This window comes from Protopterus annectens, chromosome 8.part0, assembly GCF_019279795.1.
Source record: "Protopterus annectens isolate FY-2018-M chromosome 8.part0, PAN1.0, whole genome shotgun sequence".
NCBI classification, from domain to species: domain Eukaryota; kingdom Metazoa; phylum Chordata; order Ceratodontiformes; family Protopteridae; genus Protopterus; species Protopterus annectens.
In genome coordinates this window covers 1,302,852,567-1,302,876,934 of record NC_056741.1, presented here as the reverse complement: position 1 = coordinate 1,302,876,934, position 24,368 = coordinate 1,302,852,567, and the positions used below count along the sequence as shown (strand labels likewise).

At 42.9% G+C, this 24,368-nt stretch overlaps 1 protein-coding gene across 1 annotated transcript in view; it reads left to right on the top strand.

The window, feature by feature from the left end:
- Positions 1 to 24,368, top strand: part of FAM118B (family with sequence similarity 118 member B) — a 718,053-nt gene that overhangs the window by 418,659 nt on the left and 275,026 nt on the right. The window contains exon 4 of the mRNA XM_044080824.1: positions 17,352 to 17,579. Coding sequence (XP_043936759.1) covers positions 17,352 to 17,579 — 228 coding nt within the window. The remainder of the gene's footprint in view (positions 1 to 17,351; positions 17,580 to 24,368) is intronic.

The following is a 24,368-nucleotide window of genomic DNA, read 5'->3' as shown; positions in this document are numbered from 1 at the left end:
TGAGCTACACATTTCACAGTTATGTCCCACTGCCCACAGGTACCCACTGAATTGTCCATGGCAATAGTTAAGCAGGACATCTGTGCATAGATATGTACTGCTGCCACATATGAATGGTTCACATTATGTAGAGTACTCTTCAAAAACATCTACTACATGCCAGTAAATACATAGCTATTACATACCTTTCCTTTGTATCAGTTGGTATTATTTCTTTTTCTTTTTCCTTTTGCTTTTCACTGTCTCTCTCTCTCTCTTTCTGTCTCTCTCTCTCTGTCAGTCTCTGCAGTAGAGTGATTGAGTTTGTTGGCAGCAATTACAGCCTGCTTTTATAGGTATTTGCACATGCGCATGTGATGGCCTCTGCACCAATTGGTGGCCACCATTTGCTAGTTGCATGCAGCCTGCTGTGTGGTAATTGCAGTAATCACTGTCATAGCAACCCAATGCTATAAATTGCTAACTCGGGTAGGCGTGGCCCTTTCAGCTTTCCAAGATGGGGATCATGCTTGTTTACTGTGGACATCGTTGTTTAAGGCAGAAGGTTGGTATAGTTCTTATATCTGAAACCAGGGGTGTAGCCAGTGATTTAAATGTTGTACTCAGACCTGAATGTTGCTGCTTCCAGTACACACTTATCAGTGTAGAATTGTACTCACCCCTCAAAATGCTAACCCAAGATACATGGGAGTATGTACTTTCTTTTCCAATTGTACAATTAACTGCCATACAAAACTAGTTGTTGAGATGTATTCCTTTGGCACATGAATTGTTTGTGAACTGCTATACTGTGAATATTAATTTACTCACTTCTGAACAGTTTGTGCTTTTTTAGTGTTGACATTAGCACAGGCTGCTCAAGAAAACTGGACAAACTTCAGTACTGAGTATGCCTACCTACATCCTTGGTAGACCCTGAACACACAGGTATATTCTACAGGGGTAGGGGTGCAGAAGTACAGAGAGCTTTATGTATTATTGTGTGAATTTTATCTTGCTGGACTTAAAGGGTTGCTGTGTACCTGTTAGTTTATCAAGGCAAGTGGTCTGATTGCGTAGCTCCCAACTGTGGACCTATCCACATGGTAGCCAGAGGTTAGCCTGTTATTCTTTGTCTGTGCACCACACCGGTCTTTTCAGCACTGGAACAATGGCATTGTTACAGTTGGTTGCTACCAGTACATGGCTACATCTTTTTGTATTTCAGTGTTGTACTCCTACATAAGGGTATGCTTCTGGAACTCCTTCCAAAGCTATTTGCATAGTGTGTAACAGCAGAAAAGCTGATATGCCTTTGTGTTTCTGCCTCTGCCAGGCCTCTCAAACACTCAGGTACATATTTGAAGAGACTCAGGGAAAAGTAGGTAAAAGTGAGGTACAGCTTTAAAATATTAGTGCCATTAAGTTGAGGCTTTGAGAGAACCAGAGCATATGGATTAATACACCTTTACTGAAGTACAAGCAGTGTCTAACTCTTACTTATTGTCATTATTCATTAAGTGTAATTCACCAGCTTTCTGGCCAACGTCAGTACTTTTCAGAGGGATTCAGAGGGACACAGCTAAATTTTGTTTCAAAATCAGGAACATCCCTGAAAATTAAGGCATAGTTGGGAGGTATGGCCTCTGCCCTAATCAGATATGCCAGTGTTTGTCCTGCTATGATACTGTGTGGGGGTTGTAAAGTACTACAGTAACATTATTTCCTGCTAGAATGGCTGCTTCTCTTATCACAGTCATGTAATGCAATTCCACAACAACTGCTGGTAAAGATCCACAAAACAAGTTGTGTGTTATGGCATTCCTATTTTTCCTTTACATTCACTCACTCTGATGCATGATATATTTATTTCAGCACCAACTGTTTGTATATCTACCTTGGCTTAGTGGTACTTCATGCAGTGTAGTGTGTGCAAGGTCCCGGGTTCGAGACTGACAGAGGTGTTTTATTTTGCTGCTGAGCAAAACAAGGGCCCTCACATACAGAGTGACTAAGGCACTTTTAAGCAGTTGTGAGCGGGTTTGCGTGGGTTTGCACGATGCTTAGCAATACTTAGCAATGCTTAGCTAAGCACAAACAAGCGCACACTTGCGCCAACCCGCTAACTACTGCTTAAAAGTGCTTACTCCCGCTAACCCCCGCTCTCATTTCTTTGAAAGAAAAGAAAATGGGGAGATAGGAAAGTGGTGAAAAAGGGGCACAAAGAGGAAAAGACAGTAGGGAAAACAGCTCGGGATGTGCAGGACAGGTGTAGGGAAGGTCCATAGCTGCCCATTTCTTTAACAGCAACAGCTGTGCATATGCAATAAATTTGGAGGGAAATATGAAACCTTCCACCCCTGAGAGAGGGGTGAGAACAACAAAGTATGTTGTACTGCTAATTTAATGCTAATTAATTGTATGTGTCCAGCGGACATGTGTGCAAAATGGGCAGCTATGTATGGGGTGTATTTTGTTTTGGGAGTAGATTGCCCTTTTTTTTTCAGGTGAGAGTGGAATGTGGGGTAGGGGAAGTAGGTATATTTGGGGAGGTAGGTTGGGGAGGTAAACAGACAATACAAACAAGATGCATACAGGGGTGGAATATGACACATGTGGTGGGTGAACACCATTGACGGGGAAGGATGTTTGGAAATCACAATCCCATGAGCCCACTGATAACAACATTGGAACTGAGATCCCCCCCCCATGGGCAGTCACCACTGCACCTTCACAGCCCAGAGGGTGGCTGTGCTGGGGGCTGCGTAGGAGGGACAGGCTCACCCATGAGTCGCGCCACTCATGCCTCAAGCTGGCGTAGAGGATCAGTGACAGAACCCTTGATCTCTCTACGCACCACAGCCCGGACCGTTCGGAGGGTGATAGGTGGCCCTCCTCCACCCACGCTTGCACGGGGGGGCCGAGCCCCATCCCCTGCAGTGCTTTCACCCAAAGGTGGCACAGCACCAACAGAGGAGGAGGTCCCAGGCTAGGTACTGGACCTACTGGTGCCAGGTGCCATCGCCAGCTGAGGTGGGACAGGTGGGTCCGCTGGGACCGGCCTTCCCATATGTTCTGTGTTTTGGAGGATTTAATGAAAATATGGGTTAGTAACAGTCAACAGCATTCCCAATTAGTTATAGCAGCATGCAGAAGTATTTGCACTTATTTGTGATTGGCCAGTTTTGAAAAAACTCTGCTGAAGGCACACCTGCTTAGCAATGGGTAAACATCCATTGATATGCATGTGTGTGTTGAAAGTCCATGGATGTGAAACGCTGTCATGGCTTAGTGGTTCAGTACTGTAATTATGGTGCACAGTATACCGGGTTCGAGCCCTGTCATTGCTTTTTATTTTACTACTGGCCAGACCGGCTAGGAGGTGTGGCTGTGTTTAGCCAACTTTGCTCAACTTTGCCCGATGTTGCTCTATGTTGCTCTACGGTGCTCTACGTTGCTCAATGTTGTCTGATGTTGCGCTGGTTAGCGCGGTGCGCAGCTATGTGCAAACATGTTCTGTTTGCGCTAGTTTGTGCGATGTGCAGCTCCACGCAAAGCCATTGCGCTAGTTAACACAGTGCTCAGCTATGAGCAATTACATTTAAATATGCTTAATACTGGTAAACCTTACTTAGCAATGCTTTACATTGCTTAAGATATGTTACTCATGCTTCCATCAGTATGCATAACCATAAAATTCCTTCACTACTACATAGGCCATTTCAATGCTTTTTACAAAAATTTAAATGATAAATGTCAAGAATTATTTTTATATACAGATTTCCAACAGAAAATAGAGGGGGGTGTGGTGGGACTCGAACCGGGAATGCCTCCTCTTTGTGTGAAGGCTCTACCACTACGCTATCGCTATTTTGCTTAATTTGCATATAAGTTTCTTATTATCCTCTTCGCTGTCTAAACGGCTAACTGTAGCTAAGCAATGGGCAAACCTGCGCAAACATGTGCAAATACGGGCAGCTATATTGGAAATAATAAAAAAAAATTTTTTACATTTTATAATTGTACAGGGGTTTAGAATGTGGGGGAGTGTAGTGTTGGGTATGTACACATTTGAGCTGACTCACTCATGTAAGTAGACATTTCCTGAATGTCAGACATGCAGGGGCGTGGATTTCTGGACTGCTCGGCAGTCTGACACACCCCCCTCACTTGTGCACGCTCCATGTTAGCCTTAGAGTTGAGGCAGAGCGCCCTCATTAATATGCATGGCTCGCTGCCGTCTTACTCTTAGCCTGGCTCAGTCTTGCACGGAGGATTAGTGAATTTATTTATTCATTTATTTATTTATTTACATTTGTTAACCAGGAGAGTCCGACTGGACACAGGTCCATTTTCAGTGGAGGCCCGGGGAGAAAAGCTCCACATTAAGTATTATTTGCATTATACAGTTAAAAAAACATAGCATTTAAATATAGACATTAGTCCAGTTAAGGACACAAGACAAGAAGAAAACAGATGTAAAACAGCTGTAGAGCATAGTACAATTTTAAAATATGGTGACATACTAAACATGGTTAAAATGTAGTTGAGATTCATCAGTGAACAATTGATACAAACTGTTTTTGAGGTACATAACAGCCATTAGCAGTTATTGCTACAAGAAGTTAGTATTATGTGGTAGGTAGCTGGGAACATTAGTAGCTAAGCTTGCTAAGAGTAGGTTGTTGATAGGGGCTGAGAGAGGTAGTGGGTGGGGGGAGTGGATGGTATTAGGGGGGGTTGCAAGGGCATATCTGGCAAGTTTTGGAGTGTGATTTTAGTAAGGATTTAAAGTGGGTGCTAGAAGTTACAGAGGTAATTGAGGATGGGAGGGAGTTCCAGAGTTTGGCTATAGTGCAGGAGAATAAAGCTTCTCCAGCAGAGTTAATGGCTCTTGTGACCTGTAGGAGGTTTTTGTGGCTGGATCTTAGTGGTCTCGTGGTTATGTAGGGTTGGAGTAGATTCTGGAGGGATGGGACTTTTAGTGGTTGGTTTATTAGTTTGTGGGCGAGTGTGAGTTGGTACCATCGAAGGAGGTGTGGGAGCTCTAGCCAGCCCAGTTCTGCTAGGGAGAGACAGTGGTGAGTACAGTAGGAAGTCCCTGTGGCGAATTTGGCAATTTTGTTGTAGCAGGTTTCGAGCTTATTTAGATCACATTGTCTAAGGTTAGTAAATACTGGAGAGGCATAGAGTCGGGTAGAGATAAGATGAGAATTTGCTACTGAAATTTTAGCTGCTTTGGTAAGTAGTTGCTGATTTCTATACAATGCTCCTAGTTTTTCCTGAATCCTGAATCCTGTGGCTTATCTTTTAGCAAATGAAAGAAAAAGGTATTCTCTTTTTATTGCCCTCTTATCAGCTTGTTTCCATAAAAACATTAGAACCAGATACACAGGTGCCTTCAACTACAGGTTTCTCACGTGGCACTGTGAACATTTATTTGCTAAAGGAAAACATTTCTTTACATTCTCTATTCTCTTATTTACTTACTTTCACTCAAACCTTGTTGTTAGATAAAACCAAGGGCCTTTATCCAGTCATTTCCCTATGCAAAAGTAAGAAAAAGCATGTCAATTTTATTTATATAAATGGTCTGTATACTTTTACAATCTGTCCCTTACATCAACAACCCTTGATTATAGCCTATTACCCTAAGCATGCTTTTGTCCAGGTTTGCTTCTCTTTTTACACTGCAGTGCCTACATTTCTTAAAACTAAACAAGAAAAAAGAAGGAAAAATTACAGCTGTTTACTGTAGTATCCTTATAACACTCAAAAATAACTGAAACTGCTTTACTGTATAACATACATTGTATGTTATGTTTTAAAACATACTGTTAAAAGCAAACATTGTTTTACTTAAGGTTACCCTGCACTTAACGTTCTTCCAAACATTAGTGACACAAAGTAGGGTGTATGCTTTGGTGTCCCCTACAAGTTCAATAAAGTAAAAAAGTGCAATATTTCCAGGTTTTCTTATTCAGCTATATTTCACAAATTTGATGGATGCTTTATATAATCTCAAATTCATTCATTAATTTCTGAGTCATTGGTTTTCTTTCTGTTGATCTCCATCTCCCATCTGTGGTTCATTTCCAATGTACTCCTTGTCAACTCCTATCCTTTTCTCTATCTCTCAAGCATTTTCCTTTGGAACATTGAAACAGGCTTCACCGGCAAAGTCTGTCTATGAGCTTTATTATCAGAAGAATAACAGGCTGGGTTGCCTTCGGTTTGATAACTAAGTTTTTGCTAGACAAACGTTTTTTTTTTCCTCCTTAGTATGTTCAGCATCAAAAGATCACTTTGATCCTCGAGGAAGAAGCATTCTGAAGATAGCTGGATACAGCAGCTTGAATCTCACACCTACCCCTTGGCATGCCCTAATTGCTGGAATAAATTTACTCCTCTTCTGCCTGGTGTACAGTGAGTAATCATTTTCCACAAACATTGGACTGTCTCCAAATTTTATTACTTTGTCCTTCTGTCACAGCTTTGTCAGAATCAACTTTTTCTGCTTTTAGGATTGCATCTTGCTTTGGTAAGCCACCCGACTACCGACATTCCGAAAAAATGCAAAGATAAAGTCAGAGAGAGACCGCATAGGTCCAAAGCTGCCAACGATGCTTCTCCTAAGCTAGTCGCCAATTCGCCGGTACTCAGTGAGGCGCTTTTGCAGCCCCTGATACCCGCTATTTCAGATTCTCAGGCCTCTACTGAGACCCATTCGGAGTCCGGTATGCCGCAAGATGCTTCTTCGACTGTGGAACCTGCAGATGTCTCTACCTTGGATGGGTCTGGAGTTGCTGTGCAGACACTGGCTTCTGAGGGTGTATTCAGGCCGACTGACTTGCATATTAAACTGACGCCATCTTTTTCTTCAATTCCTAAAACTCGATCCATGCCCAGAAAACCAACGCCCAGACCACATGGTCAGGCCCCTGTGGCTAAAAAACAAATTATAAGAATGGCTGAAGACCTTATTACTATAATCAGGGGAAACCACCCTTCTCCCTCTACGAGACCTAGGGCTGATTTTCCTTCTGATTCTTCTGATCAGGATTCTGAAATTTCTGTTTTTTTTCTGATGAACAGGATTTGCCCTTATCTACCTATGAGGATTCTGATGCAGAGGACTCAATTCCCTCTGCTTCCAATCCAGAGGATTTCTCTTTTGGTGAAACCTTGCATACTCTTAGGGAGCATTTCAGCTGGGAAAGCCAGGATTACTCTGACTCCAAAAAGAGGCTTAGGGAATTCTTACTACTGCCTCAACACAGGCCTTTAGCTATCCCTCCTGTTCTGGAAATTGTAGATGATGCCTTCTCAGAATTTAGCCTGGCCCCTGACACTTTACCTCCTGCTCCCAGAAAACCTGATAGGCATTACAGGGTACCTGACTCTCACAAGTTCCTCTTTAAAAATCCTACTGCGGATCCTGAGACCATTTCACAGGGACCAAAGGGCATTAAGGCCACTACTGCCAAAACCCCTACCCCCTCTGATAGAGATTCCAGGGCACTGGCTAGATGGGGTAAGAAGGTATACACTTCTGCAACTTTAGCCATTAGGGCCTTAAACTGCCAGTTTCACATGTTAAAGTATCAGCAGCATATGATTGGATTGCTTAAACAGAAAATTATGTTGATTCCTGACTGTGCTGAAAATAAAGAATTACAAGATTTAATGCATTCTGCTGAACAAGTGGGAAAACACACTTTGCAATATGGTTTTGATTCATTAGAGGCATCTTGCAGGGCTGCTATCACTGGGTCTGTACTTAGAAGACATGCTTGGCTTAAGGAGCAATCTTTACCAGATCATGTTAAAGCTAAATTACTGGATGCTCCCTTAAATCAAGACCACCTGTTTGGCAACAAAGCAGAAGTAGTACTTAAAAAGATGGAGGAAAAGCTAAATCTATGCAAACTGTTAAAGATTTCCTGTAAGTACAGCCTCCCAGATTTAGTAGGCATTGGCCCTCACAGAATTGGTCCTTTCCTGCCTCTTCCAGGCCTTCTCAGTCCAAACCCAGAACCAGCAGAACATCCAGGCTTCAGTCCCAAGGTACTCACAGGCCTAAGCAGTGGGGGGGTTCCCACTTCCAAAGCAGGGGGTAGTAAGACTCCCCCAATGGTAAACTGTCTCAGTGACTTAACTTTAAACCTTCCAAGCCCTTCTCTACTGACTGTTCCTTTAGGGGGAAAGATCGCCCTCCATGCAGAAAATTGGGAACTCATCACCCAGGACAAATGGGTTCTAAATATAGTTTCCCAAGGATACAGATTCCACTTCCACTCCTTACCAACCCCAAATGGTTGGCCAGACCTACCCCCAAATCAGTGGGCAGAGGCTCAAAAGCACGATGTTCATCGTGTTTCACTGCTGCAGTCATTACACATGGGTTATCCTGCTGTCAGGTGGTCCTGCAGTCGGCCAGAGTTCCAAAGGCTTGATCTGTCATCGGTTGCTGTCGCTTCTTCCCTGACGTCAGTGTGCCAGGGGTATATAAGATGCAGCCGCCGCCATTTTCTTCAGTCTTTCTTGCCGCGCGGTGCCCGAAGCAAAAGCAGTTCGCAAGTGTAGTTCGGCCGACTCCTGAGATTTTCAATTCGAATTTCAGAACCAAAGTCTGCAATAAAGTTAAGTACCCCATTGGGGAAACTTTTTCTTGCCTCAGACCGATGTCAGTAAAAGTTAATAATTGTATTTTTTGTGGGAAGCAAATACCTCATAAGGATTTTCATTCTTACTGTATTCCATGCCTAGGTCCAGATCACGACATCACTAGTTGTCGGTTTTATGCTAGATTTAACAAACGCACTATTAACCGTCGGTTTGATTTTGCTCGCCGTTACTTTGGCCGAAGGTTTAATTATACCATGCCGTCGGAACAACCGACGACCGGAATACGCAAAAAACGCAAAGACAAGGATAAGGACAGGCATCCGAGGCCCAAAACTGACGATGAAGCCTCTTCTAGGCCAGTCGCCGGTTCGCCGGTTCTCAGTGAGGCGCTTTTGCAGCCCCTGACACCTGCTACCTCAGACCCCCAGGCTGCTTCCGACTCCCACGTGGAGATGTCTAGGCCTCTGGATACTCAAGGTGTTGGGCCTATGGAAACTAAGCCTTCAGATTGATCCAGAGCCGCTGAGCAGGCATTGGCTTCTGCGGGTGTTTTCAGACCTTCACAGCTTACCATAAAAACTACAGCCAAGTCTAAAACTCCATTAAAGACAAAGAAGCAAGTACAGCATTCACCTGGACAGGCCTCCATGCCTAAAAAACAGATGCTCAAAATGGCCGAAGACTTAATTACTCTGATCAGGGGTACTCATCCCCCTCCTGATAAAAGGCCTAGGCAGGATACAGACTATAATTCCTCTGACCAGGTTTCAATTTCCTCTGATTCCTCTTCAGACCAGAGACACTCTTTACCCCCCTATGAGGACTCTGATGCTGAAGAATCAATTCCTTCAGCCTCTCCTCCTGAGGATTATTCTTTTGGGGAAACTTTACATACCATGAGGGAGCATTTCCATTGGGATGGCCAAGATTACCCAGAATCCAAGAAAAGGCTCAGAGACTTTCTTTTATTACCTCAGCACAGACCCCTTGCTATTCCGCCAGTGTTAGATATTGTGGATGATGTGTTCTCTGAATCCAGTTTAAATCCTGATTCTTTACCCCCTGCTCCAGTCAAGCCTGACAGGTACTACAGAGTCCCTGACTCTCACAAATTTCTTTATAAAAACCCTGTTGCTGACCCAGAAACTATTTCCCAGGGTCCCAAAGGGGTAAAGGCTTCCATGGCTAAGAATCCAGTTCCCTCTGACAGGGATTCTAGAGCATTAGACAGATGGGGGAAGAAAGTTTACACTTCTGCAACTTTAGCAGTGAGAGCTTTAAATTGCCAGTTTCACACGCTTAAATACCAACAATATTTAATGTCTCTGTTAAAACAGAAAATGATTACAAGTTCAGAACATCCTGACTGTAAGGAAATGCAGGATTTATTGCCTGCAGCTGAACAAGTGGGAAAACATACTCTGTAATGTGGTTTTGATTCATTAGAGGCTTCTTGTAGAGCATCAGTTACAGGATCTGTGATTCGAAGGCATGCTTGGTTAAAAGAACAAGGTTTACCAGATCATGTTAAGGCAAAATTATTGGATGCTCCTCTACAGCAGGATATTTTATTTGGTGTTAAGGCAGAGGAGGTATTAAAGAAAATGGAGGATAAGGCAAAATCTATGCAAACGGTGAAGGATTTCTTACAGGTGCAGCCACCTTGATTTAGCAGAAATTGGCCTACAAAAAATGGGTCCTTTCCAGTGTCAGAGAGACCACAAAGAGGCAGATACAGACGCCCAAGAGGCAGATCTCAGCCCCAAGGCTCTTACAGACCACGACAGTGGGGTACTTCAACCCCAAAAGGAGGTGAAGACAAGTCACAACCTTACAGGAAACAGTCCCAATGACTTCCCCCTTCGAATGCCAAGCACTTACCTTTTGGCTGCTCCCTTAGGGGGAAAACTAGCACTTTTTTCTCAAAATTGGCATATAATCACCCAAGACAAATGGGTTCTGAATATTGTGTCTCAAGGTTACAGGTTCCACTTTCACACTCTACCAAGGCTAAAAGGAATGCCAGACCTGCCACAAAATCAATGGGCAAAAGCAGAAAAACAAATTACAGCTCTCATGGACATGAGAGCTATTCAAAAAGTGCCATAACAGGAACAAGGACAAAGATTTTACTCAAGACTTTTCCTGGTCCCCAGAAAGGACAAAGCCTGGAGACCCATACTAGACCTTTCTACTCTAAATACTTACCTGGATGTTCCAAAATTCAAAATCTTGACACTACAGCAGCTTCTTCCCATGCTGGGCAAGAAGGCTTGGCTTGTTACTTTGGACCTCAAAGAGGCATACCTGCATGTTCCTATCAGACAAAATTACAGAAGATACCTCAGATTCATAGCTGGTTCAATGCATTACCAATTCTCTGCACTGCCCTTTGGCTTATCTACTGTGCCCAGGGTCTTCACAAAGTGCCTGGCACCAGTAATTGCATTTTGCAGACAAAAAGGAATTCAAATATATCCATACCTGGACAACTGCCTTATTCAAGCAGAGAGCAAGGACATTCTTCTAAAGCATCTGGCGTTTGTAAAAAGGTTGCTAATTTGCCTAGGGTACACAGTAAACGAAAAGATGACAAAACTAATGCCCTCACAAGAGATAATATTCCTGGGTGCCAGCTTAAATACAACGGCCCAGATGGCTTATCTCACACCAGACAAGCAAGGACAATTGACTCAGTACTTTCAATTGATGGCAACAAAAACCCAACTCCCTGCAAGAAAAATTCTGCAGGCCTTGGGATTCATGGCATCCTGCATACTACTAATTCCATATGCCAGACTGCATATGAGGAAATTACAATGGTACCTAAAAAGTGTTTGGACTCAACACTGCCACAGTTTGGAAGCAGTAATACCACTAATTCCCTGCCTACAACAGGAGTTTCGATGGTGGGCACAGGCATGTCACCTCAACAAGGGACAGCCTTTCACTCTACCCACAGCCAGGCAGACACTAACAACAGGTGCTTCGGATTACGCCTGGGGAGCACACATGGCAGGAAAATGTATTCAGGGCAAGAGGACCGCAGACCAAATGCATCTTCACATCAATCAAAAAGAGATGTTGGCTGTACAAAATGCCCTAACAGCTTTCAAGGACCTTCTGCATCCAGGACAACTATTATTAAAGACAGACAACACCAGAGTTATGTGATACATAAACAACCAAGGGGGCACTCATTCCTAACCCCTATGCAGACAAGTCATGAGCTTGTGGAACACAGCTCTAACCTATCAAATTCATCTGCAAGCACAATTCCTGCCATTAAAGAAAAACACTCTGGCAGACGACTTAAGCAGTAACATCATGGATCCTCACGAGTGGAAATTAAATCCACAAGTATTCAGCATGATAACGCAAAAATGGGGGTGCCCAGACATAGATCTCTTTGCCACTCCAATGAATTGCCAACTACAAAATTTCTGCACAAGGACTTATCACATGCAAGCATGGAAGGTGGATGCTCTCTTGTTCAGCTGGAAAAGCCTAAAAGTTTATGCCTTCCCACCACTGCCTCTCCTTTCAAAGGTACTCCTAAAAGCCAGACAAAAAAAAACACAGATGATCCTGATTACCCCAGACTGGCCACGCCAGCACTGGTACCCAATCTTAAAGAACTTAGTTCAAGGCCCACCATGGATTTTACCTCAAACTCCGCACCTTCTAACTCAACAAAACAATCAGATCCTGCACAGTCAGCTCAAAACCTTAAACCTGGCTGCATGGCAGATTCATTAGTCAAGCAGACAACACCTCTCTCTAAAGCTGTTATGGATGTCATTTTGGAGGCCAGGAGGCCTAGCACCAGGAAATTTTATTCAGAAAAGTGGAAGAGATTCTGTGCCTAGAACCAGGCTTAAAGCTTTGACCCTCTTGTCCCAAATATTCCGCAGATATTACAATACTTAACTGAGATAATGGACAAAGGACTATCCTTTTCATCCATTAAGATCCACACCTCTGCCATCTCGGCTCATTACAACACAGATCCTCCTATTTTCTCTCATCCATTGCTAAAACAGTACCTCAGAGGGGCTAAAAACATAAGACCGCCCCGGAGAGCACCAACACCAACTTGGGACCTCAATTTTGTCTTGGAAAAACTAACTTTACCTCCTTTTGAGCCAGCCAATTCAGCAGAATTAAAATATGTATCATGGAAAACTGCTCTGCTTCTGGCAATAACCTCAGCACGAAGAGTCTCAGAGTTACAGGCACTAATGGCAGTGGAGCCTGTCATCATTTTTCACCAAGACAGGGTTTCTTTAAAAACAAACCCTTCATTTATGCCTAAGGTGGTATCCAGTGTGACTCTTAACCAAACTATTCACTTGCCAACTTTTTATCCAAATCCCCAGAATAAAGGGGAGAGACTTCTGCATTCCTTGGACATACACAGACAATTACGTTTCTACTTGGACAAAACAAAAGCTTTCAGAAAAACTGAGCAATTGTTTGTAGCATATGCTGCAGGATCACAGGGAAAGGCTGTTTCAAAGCAGACCATTTCAAAGTGGATAGGACACTGTATCCGGTTCTGCTACACACAGCATGGGAAACCTGTGCCTAGTAACATTAGGCCACATTCCACCAGGGCAACAGCCACTTCAACTGCCTACCTTAGAGGAGTACCTACCAAAGATATCTTGGAAGCTGCAACTTGGAGTTCAGTGCACACCTTTACCAAGCATTATCACTTGCCTCTTTATTCTAGATCCAGAGCTGGCTTTGCCACTGCAGTGCTGCAGGGCCTCATAGCCACCCCAAATCCTCTATAGAACCAGCCACCCTAACTCAGCTTTGGGATTCAACCCAAGTGTAATGACTGCAGCAGTGAAACACGATGAACATAGTACAGTTTTGTACCTATCATAAATGTAGATGTTCGAGTGTCTTCACTGCTGCAGTCCAGGGTACCCACCCGCCATCCCCTCTTTCTTAGCTGGGACTTATCTATACCTTTCAACCCTATACTACCTGTGTGGTGTATTTGCTGGTAACTGAAGGTTTTGTTTTTACCTTTATTGTATGTTTTATTAGCAATATGTATTGCCTACCTATTTGGGGGCACCTGACATCTAGGGCAAGAAAAACTGAAGAAAATGGCGTCGGCTGCATCTTATATACCCCTGGCGCACTGACGTCAGGGAAGAAGCAACAGCAACCGACGCCGGACCAAGACTTTGGAACTCTGGCCAACTGTGGGACCACATGATGGCAGGATAACCCAAGTGTAATGACTGCAGCAGTGAAGACACTCGAACATCTACATTTATGGTAGGTACAAAACTGTACTTTCTCTCTCTTTTAAGCATCAGGGCTATTCAGCCTGTCCCAGAAGAAGAATGGGGACAAGGTTTCTACTCAAGACTTTTCCAGGTACCCAGAAAAGACAATTCATGGCATCCTATCTTGGACCTTTCTATCCTAAACACATTTTTGGTAATCCCAGAATTCAATATGCTAACTCTTCATCAGCTGCTTCCCATGCTAGGTAAAAATGCCTGGTTGGCAACACTGGAGTTAAAGGAAGCCTACCTGTACATCCCAATAAGGGGATCTTGCAGAATATACCTATGCTTCAGAGCAGGCTACATGCACTATCAGTTCTCTGCACTGCCCTTTGGCTTATCTACTGCACCCAGGGTATTCACAAAGTGCCTAGCTCCAGTCATTGCATTTTGCATGCAAAGAAATATTCAAATATACCCATACCTGGATGATTGTCTAATTCAGGCAGAAAGCCAGGACATACTATTAAATCATCTGGCATTTTTAAATAAATTGCTAACTTCTCTGGGGGTACACCATAAATGAAAAGAAATCACATCTTGTACCCTGCCAACAAATTGTATTCCTGGCAGCAAGCTTGAATACAACTTCCCAGATGGCCTACCTCACACCAGAAAAACAAGTTCATTTGACAGCCTACTTCAAACTACTGGCCACAAAGACCCAGCTATCTGCAAGGAAAATACTGCAAGCCCTGGGGTTCATGGCCTCTTGCATTCTACCAATTCCATATGCAAGATTGCATATGAGGAAACTACAATGGTATCTAAAAGGTCTATGGTGTCAGCATTCTCAGGATCTAGAATCAATGATTCCTATCATACCTTGTCTAAAGATAGAGTTCCTTTGATGGGCAGAGGCCTGCCATCAAAACAAGGGACTGACATTCACTCTACCCCCTGCCGCCCAAACCCTAACAACAGACACATCAGACTATGCATGGGGGGCTCACTTGGCAGGGCAATGCATTCAGAGCAAATGGAACCCAAGTCAAATGCACCTGTATATCAATCAAAAAGAAACGTTAGCTGTACAGAATGCTCTGACAGCCTTCAAGGACCACATTCTTCCAGGACAATTATTGGGAAAGACGGACAACACCACTGTTATGTAGTACATAAACAAGCAGGGGGGAACCCACTCATACCCTCTCTGCAGACTAGCCATGGCTCTATGGAACACAGCCTTGAGCTATCAAGTGCACCTACAGGCTCAATTCCTGCCAGGAAAGCTAAATACACTGGCAGATGACCTAAGCAGAAATCTCATGGACCCGCATGAGTAAAAACTGGAACCAAAGATATTCAACATGTTGAGAAAAAAGTGGGGGAGCCCAGAGATAGACCTGTTTACCTCCCCTCAGAACTACCAACTAGACAAATTCTGCACAAGGACTCCCCACAAACAAGCTTGGAAAGTGGATGCCCTGTCCTTCACCTGGAAAAACCTATCAGTTTATGCCTTTCCCCCTCTGCCTCTCCTCTCCAAAGTGCTACTAAAGATCAAACAGGACAAACCAAGGTCAATACCTATTGCACCAGACTGGCCATGCCAACACTGGTACCCCCTCTTGCACAGTGTGTCACTGCTGGCATGGCACCTGCCCAAGACCCCTACCCTGCTGTCCCAGCAGGAGGGCCAGATTCTGCACCCACAGTTTCAAACCCTGAGCCTTGCAGCCTGGCTAATTACCTGATCTCTCTGTTACCATACCTCAGTAAGCAAGTGATCGATGTCATTCTGGAGGCAAGGAGGCCTAGTACTAGAAAATTCTATGCTGAAAAATGGAAATGATTCTGTTCCTGGAGCCAAACTCAGGAGATGGGCATAGCAGTACCCAATTTACCTCATATTCTTCAATACTTAACTGAGATGCTTCACAAGGGCTTTTCCTTTTCTTCATTCAAAATTCATGCCTCAGCCATTTCAGCACATTACAATACAGAGCCACCCCTCTTCTCTCATCCACTGCTGAAGCAATTCCTCAGAGGGGCCAAAAATTTAAGACCACCCAGGAGAGCCCCTACTCCAGCCTGGAACCTTAACTTTGTATTGGAAAAGCTCACTCTACCTCCGCTTTGAGCCAGCTGCAAATGCAGAGTTGAAATTCCTTTCTTGGAAAACAGCCTTCCTTTTAGCCATCACTTCAGCAAGAAGGGTGTCTGAATTACAGGCCCTCATGGCAGTGGAGTCTTTCATCATCTTTCATGCAGACAGGGTGTCTCTCAGGACCAATCCCTCATTTATGCCCAATGTGGTATCCAGTGTGGCCCTTAATCAGTCCATTCATTTGCCAACCTTCTTTTCTAATCCACAGAACAAAGGGGAATGAATACTGCACTCCTTGGACGTGCACAGACAACTTAGATTTTACTTGGACAGGACTAAGCCTCTCAGGAAATCTAAACAGCTGCTGACTGCATTTGCTGCAGAGGCAGAGTGGAAGGCCATTTCGAAGCAAACCATTTCTAAGTAGATAGGCCATTGCATTCATTTCTACTATAAGCACCATGGAAAACCTACCCCACAGAGGATAAGACCACATTCAACCAGGGCTGCATCTACCTCTACAGCCTTTCTCAGAGGTGTCCCTACCAGGGACATCCTAGAAGCTGCTACCTGGAGTTCTGTACATACCTTCACCAAGCATTACCACTTGCCAATTTTTTTTAAATCCAAAGCTGGCTTTGCCACTGCAGTCTTGCAGGGCCTTATAGCCGGTCCTAATGCTATCTAATTGCCTCCTCCCATCCTTAGCTTTGGGAATCTACCCAAATGTGATGACTGCAACAGTGAAACATGAAGAACATAGTACAGTTGTGTACACTTACCATAAATGTAGATGTTAGAGTCCTGCAGTTGTGGTTACCCTCCCTCCAGCCCCCTGACTTCTATTGACTATACCTCTATTCTTGTTTACTATGTTTAAAGCTTTTTGGTGTATTTACTTATTTGTTGGAGGTGTAACCTTGTATATAATTGCTTCCCATTATGGGGGCACCTGGCATCTGGGGCAAGAAAAACTGATGTAATGGTGTCAGCTACATGCTTTATACCCCTGACTACCTGACGTCATAGAAGATGAGACAGCAACCGATGCAGGACCCAAGACTTTGATAATCAGGCTGACTGAGGGCTACCTGCAAGCAGATAACCCAAAATGTGATGACTGCAACAGTGAATACACTCGAACATTTACATTTATGGTAAGTGTACACAACTGTGCTTTTTTACTAGACACTCAATAATTATGATTATTTTTAGTAGATGGAAAAAGATGGCAGCCATTATGACCACAAATGTTTTGAAATCAGAAGCAGAGTATATTAAACTATTTATTTCAGTGTGTATTAAAGGATGATCTGACATTTTTCTTTTCCTTTTTATTTATTTATTTATTTTTTGTTGCTTCCATTTCTTGGTGTTTATAGCGTACCAGCAATGTCCGCTCAACATTTTTTAAAGACTGCTTATATGAAGTGTTTGACAACTTGGAGTCTAAGATGGAAGATGATGGGAAACACTTACTCCAGTCAGTCCTTCAGCTTATGGAAAATGGAGCCCTTGTCTTAACGACTAACTTTGACAACCTTTTAGAAATTTATGCAGCTCATCAAGGAAAGCAGTTGGAGTCACTTGACTTGACAGATGAGAAGAAGGTAAAAGCAGAACAAAATCTCTGCTTTACAGGACAAGATCAATTAAATGTCTGCATTGCTAACCACTTGGTATTTACAGTTTATAGCATATTTGTTCATTTGAGAGGGAGGTGTAAATGAGGCTATTTCATCTGAAAATGTTAGAGGGGAGAGGTGGGTAAAGATAGAGCCGAATTTGTCAACTAGTAGATTGGCTATGTCCTCTGGGTCCAAGTATGCAATATCATTAAGTATTAGCTCTGTGCTGGGAATTGTTTCTTTGTGGCTATCTTTCATTTGGGTGACTATTTCTTACCTAATATCTGGCTTTGGTTGATTTGGTCAAGGTCTGGAGTTCCTTGCTTAGTTTAACAAGAACATTTTGGCTTCTTAAGAGTTAAATTTATTTTTCTGTGCAATGCATTTTTTTCTTTTATGAAGCCTGTTTATGTAAGGATTCCACCATAGGGCTTTAGTTTTGAATTTGGCTTATTTATTTCTGAGGGGCATGGATGTGTCTGAACAACTATTTACATCTGCCTAGAATTTAGCCATAAAGGACTCTGCATAAGCAGTGCAGTCATCAAGACTGGGGCTGGGACTTTTGAATTTAGCCAAATCATCACTCAGTTTAAGTAGATTATCCTATGTATAGTCTCTGAATGCTGCAGTATTGGAGGATACTTCAGGTTCAACTTTTATGGTGAATGTGACTGACTTATAGCCCCATTTGATGATGGAGGAGGTTACAGCTGATTGGCAGCAGAGCTGCCCCATATTGGTAAAGACTAAGTCCAAGATTGTATCACCACTACTTAGGTAACAAGCTAACTAGTACAGAGAGTTGTATTGATGACGTCCAGAAATTTCTGGACATGCATGTTTGAGGATGTATCGGTCTCCCATTTTATGGAGAGGTTGAAGTCTCCTTGGAGAATGGTGTTTGGCTTAATACATGGGTGCTCCATGCTGGTTAAGTTGGAGGTAGGGGCTGAGGGAAACATAGTGGGGGGGGTCCTGTAGTTAGTTATAATGTGATAAGGATTTTTGTTTATAGTAAGTTAGGTGTGGGGGAGTTCCAGGTCATTATCTTGTCTAATCTGTCTGGAGGTGAGATTTTTTTTAAGAATTTAGAAACATGTCCACCTTTTGTACATTTATCTATTTTGGTGGGGGTCTAAGAGTGATAAGCATTGAAACCCTGCACTGATGGAATGCTTTCAGTGGTCTTGAACTAGGTCTCTGTATTGATCCATGTATAAATGTTTTACAGGGTAAGTTATACCTGCAGGGTGTGGAGTTTTTTTGTTAAAACTCCTACCATTGTGTAGCAATACCTTAATGCTGTCTGGATTCTGTTTAGTTATGTTTAGTTAGTTATGTTGGAAACTTTAGAAGACTGTTATTGGCTTGGCCAATATAAGGAATCTTTGGGGGAGAGGTGAGGCCACATCTGGCAAAGCGCTTAGGACTGTCTGCCGTCTTTTCCAAAGCTGATATATACTGTATTCCCTTTAAATAACGCCAGAAGCTAAGCCAATTGTTGAAGTCAATTATCTTTTGTTCAGATTGTGGTCTTGGTGATGGTATAATACTGCTCAAATCTAGGTTCATACCTGCCTCAGACACATATTCTGAGAGCTCCATCACGTCTCATTTCTTGTAGTGCAGGGAGGTGCATCTCAAGTCATTTACACCCACAGATACAATGACTGTATCACATATGTACTTACTTGTGGTGCAAGGGCTGGAGTGTTTGCATGTTGTGGTTAATCCTGGTGCCAGACAGGCAACTGGCCATGACCCTGTTTTTGTACAGGCTGGTGAGTGGCGCATCAGTGTATCTCACTATGGAGTCACTTATGATGAGAATACTGGATTGTATGCTTTAAATGAACAGTTTTAAGAAGACAATAAAAACACAAACTGAAGTCCAGACCAATGATGATAAATACAACCAGATAAAAAAAAATCACCACTCAAAGGATGGAGAAATATATATTCCAAAAATAGTTTTACCCATTCAGTTTAAAAAAATGTGTCCCTCGTGGACTTAATCGGAGCTGAGTAAATTTTCAAACACACTGTTTAAAGATAGAGAATGTATTTAAATGGGGTATGTTTGATAATTTGCTCATGTATTTCTCTATGTGGTGATCGTTTTTATCTAGTTTTCATTGGAGAGCATGTTTGGTGTAGTTGATTAAGCCATCAGCTATACTGGTAGAGCTCATGGGGGTGAATTTTTAGCTTTACAGACTGTAGTTAACAAAGGTACTACAATAATCTTGGGAAAATGAAGGAACTCTGGAATTTGTGGAACTTCATTGACTGTTTATGGGGTTATGCAGGTATATTCATTTAGGGTCAGAGTGGGTAATGCCATTATGAATTAACATGGGACATTGCTGTGTATTATTTCTTAGACATCTGATGCTATTAAAGAAGGATTAATGATTATCCTTGGCTTTTGATGCTAATTTTTAATTTGTATTCCACATTCATATTCCTTATAGTAACCTTCAGATTTTTGCCATTTTTTGATCAAGTCTTTAATATGGGTAGATTTTGATTTATTACAGAATTGTTTTCTTTTGCTATATAGATTATTAATAACTGCCATTTATGTTCCTCAGCATCTTAGGTTCTGAGAGCGACCATTTGGTTTATGCCATTTGTTAAATGGGAGTAAAATTAATTGGCATAAGTAACAGTTGAGGCTACATGCATGGTAGAAATCTTGCAGTTTAATTCTAAGTGCTCCTTATATAATACATTTTCATAGGTCTGTCTTTAAAGTCCTTGAATTCAGAGGTGTTTGCTGTGGTGAGATTAGATGCCGTAAAGGAAAAGATTACCGATTTGTGATTGGATTGGAACAGAAATGAGGATACTGTAGGAGCAGTTCAAGTTGGTGTGATGTTATTGAGGACAAGATCAAGAAGATTTTGACCTCTAACAGGCTGGTAACTATTTGTTCATGAGTGTTAACATTTATTAAGTCTAATAATCTTTTGTTATGCCCAACCTTTGTTGTATAGATGCTGCAATTACTAGATGGATAGCTGAAATCATCCATCAATAAGGTATATTTTATTTATAGGTAGTCCAGTAAGCTCATTAAGAAATCATTTATAGTGCTCCAGCAATACAGAATATGACCTGTATAAGGCTATGAATTGATAATCTGTACCAGACTTGTTTGCTACTAAGTAGAGAATTTCAAAAGTGAATCATGAAGTTCTTTGTCACATAGATATATATGATAGAACAGAGAGACCAAGTGGCATTATAGTTAAGGTCTTCACCTCCCATGTACAAGTTAAGGTTTGATTCTGACCACAGGCCAATGCCTATTTTAGAGTTTTCATGTTCTCCTGGTGTCTCTGTGGGGTTCCTCCCACCTCTGAAAAACATACTGAGTGTTTCCATCTCAAACTCAGCAATAAAGGGAAGTATGGGCAGCAACACAGACTCTACATAGTGCCCTGTAGGGGGAAGAGTTGCATAGACCAACTGCTTTGGGCATCTACTGTGGTGCACAGTATCCTCAAGATATGAGAACTCTATTCACAGACTGCAGTGTGTGGCATGGCTAGCCACTCAAGGGTGTAAAATATGGCTGTAGATGATTTGGTTGTGTTGACTAATGTTGCCAAATGGGCATGGGTATTTGCAAGTGAGTCGAGCACCCGGCCTATGCAAGGGACCCATGCTAATGGTGGGAGGGATGTATGTGCCCCTATTGGCCAGTGTGTGCCCACCATAAGGCCCATCAGTCGTAGTTCAATAAGCTACTGGGTGGCCGGTGCCCTGTTGCCCAGCTTGGGTTGCCTGGGATGACTTTGTTGAGTGAATGTTGAGCCTAATCCAATCAACCAGGCAAATATGAACTAATAATTAATACACTCAATGTAGGTTCACTGATATGATGGACTTTGGAAATGGATGACATGATGAGGAAGAGGCTGGAGATCCTGTGTATCCAGGAGATAAGATGGAAGGGCAGTGCAGCTAAGCCACTTGGCTTAGGATCCAGAGTCCTCTACGCACGAGGGGAACAGGCTAGAAATGGTGTGGGAATTTTGGTGAGGGAGAGGCTTTAGTAGGCCATGAGGGATGTCATCAAAATTAGTGACAGACTCATGGCAGTCAGATTGCAGCCACATGATAGGGCAATATTCATAATCTCAGCCTATGGCCCCAGCAGGGTTGTGATAGTGAGGGAAAGAGTGGATTTATAGTAGATTTAGACAGCAGTTGCAGAATCTGCTAGATAAAGCAGGATAACTTGAATTGGTGTTGATAATGGGTGACATGAATGCACATATCGGGACAGACAGAACAGGATATGAGGACTGCCTGGGCCCACATGTGTGGGGCAACAGTAATAAAGAAGGAGAGGCCATTCTAGACTTCTGTCTGACAAATGCCTCGATAATAGCCAACACATGGTCCAGAAAGCGAGACAATCAAGATCACATACAAGAGAGGCCAACATGCAACTCAGGTCGACTTCCTCCTAGTAAGGAAAGGTCACTGGGGTAGAATCAGTGACGCAAAATCATCCCCAGTGAAACAGTTGGCCCACAGCATAAACCACTATTTGCCACAATGGGTTGCAAGCAGAGAACAAGCTGAAGACCAGGAAGTTGACTGGAGACAAAGTACAGCAGGTCAAGGAATTACTCAGGGCTCTAACTGAAGAAGATGAGGAAATAGGTGGAGTTGAAGAAGAATGGCAGCTCCTCAAAACAGCATGTGTGAGGACTATAGATCAACTAAGCGGCTGAGCCAGGTATGGAAATAGGGTACATAAGGAAAGTTGGTGGTGGAATGCAGAAGTCCAGGAATTCATAAAAAGAAAGAAGCAGTGCAGGAAGAAGTGGGAGATAGAAAAGACAGACCAGGCACGAAAGAATATTGGTTGGCTAACAAATAGGCTAAGAAAGGAGTTGCAGTAGCAAAGAGCAAGGCATCAGAGGCGCTCTACCAGCTTCTGAAAAGTGACTCAGTAGATGGCATAAAGAAACAATATCAGGTTGCAAGGCAAAGAAAGAAAGATAAAGAAGATAGCAAGACACCCTCCATAAGGGATGCCAGCAACAACCTGTTAAGCAGTGCACAGGACATCAAAGGCAGATGAAAGGAGTACTTCCAACAGATTTTGAATGAAGGAAACCCCACAGAAATTGCTCTGCCCCAGAAGCAGCTTACGATAAGACAAGAGGAGAAGCCCATCATAGAAGAAGTAAGAACAACACTGAACAACACTGAAAATGTAGTAAAGGAAAGCCGCAGGCTTTGATGAAGTCACAGAAGATATGATAAAGATGCTGGGTGAGACAGGGGAGAAGTGGTTTCTGAGGATACTCATAGCAGTGTGAAGAGAAAGGTGTATCCCAGATGACTTGAGAATAAGCATACTAGTGCTAATATTCAGGAACAACTGGGACAAACACAACTGTGGGCAGTACAGAGGTATCAACTCCTGTCACATTGCATGAAAGTTCTGGAGGAGGTCATTGATAAATGAATACGTAGAGTAGTAGAAAGCAAGATGGGAGATGAGCAGTTTGGATTCAGATCAGGATGCAGCACAACTGAACCAATGTTTGCAGTGAGACATATAGTTGAGAAGAAGACAGAGATAAAGAAAGATCCCAACTGGGCATTCGTAGACTTGGAGGAGGCATATCACAAGGTCCCAAGAAAGCTGATTTGGGCAGTCCTGTGGTAGTTCACAGTCTCAGAAACTTTGGTAGAATTAGCGCAAGCTATGTACAAGGAACCAATTACTTAGTTCGAATAGCATTCCGTCTCACAGAGGAGTTCCCAGTGTGAGTAGGTATATGTCAGGGTCCAGCTCTGAGCCCACTGCTGTTCATAATGGTGATGGACTACGTTAGCAAACAGGTCAGAGGGGACAGGTTAATAAAGTTGCTGTATGCAGATGATGTGGCATTAAAGGCAGACACGGAGCAAGAACTTCAACAAAGGATCTGGGAATGGAATTCAAAACTGAAGGCACATGGGATAAAGTGAGTACAGATAAGACAGTGGTAATGGCAGCAAATGGGGGAAATCAGAAGACGCTAAGAATTGAGATAGAAGGGAAAACAGTGGAACAGGTTAACAGCTTCAAGTACCTGGGAGGGGTGGTTGAGGAGAAGGGAAGTCTGAATGAGGAGGTCAAAGCTAGAATCAGAGGTGCTGCACCCGACTGGCAAAGAGTGTCAGGTGTATTATATGACAGAAGAATGGCAAAGAGGCTGAAAAATAAGGTGTGTAAAACAGTGGTGCAACCAGTATTACTGTATGATACAGAAACTTAGGCAGTAAAGGCAGAGCAATTGAGGAAGCTAGAGGTGATGGAGATGAAGTGCCTGAGATGGATGGTATGATGTAGACTTTGGAACAGATAAAGAAATGAGGCCATAAGAGCAGAAGCCAAAGTAGCTCCAAGGTCAAAGAGAACAGATTGCGGTGGTTCAGGCACAAGTGCAGAAAAGCAGAAGACAATCTGGTGAAGATTTGAGGCTGGCAGGAAGAAGGCAAGAGGAAACTAGGGCATCCAGCAAAGAGGTGGATGGATTGTGTGAGAAGACCTGCGATAGTCAGGCATGAGTGTCGAAGAAGGCAGGAGATTGGCACTGAATAGAGAGATGGCGACAGGTGACATGACACCCTGAACCTATGTAGAAAAATGGGAACAAAGGGAGTAGATGATGATGATGATAAATATATATATAACTATTCAGCCTGAAACAGCATCTATTTTTGTATTCTTAACAAGCATAATTTAAATGT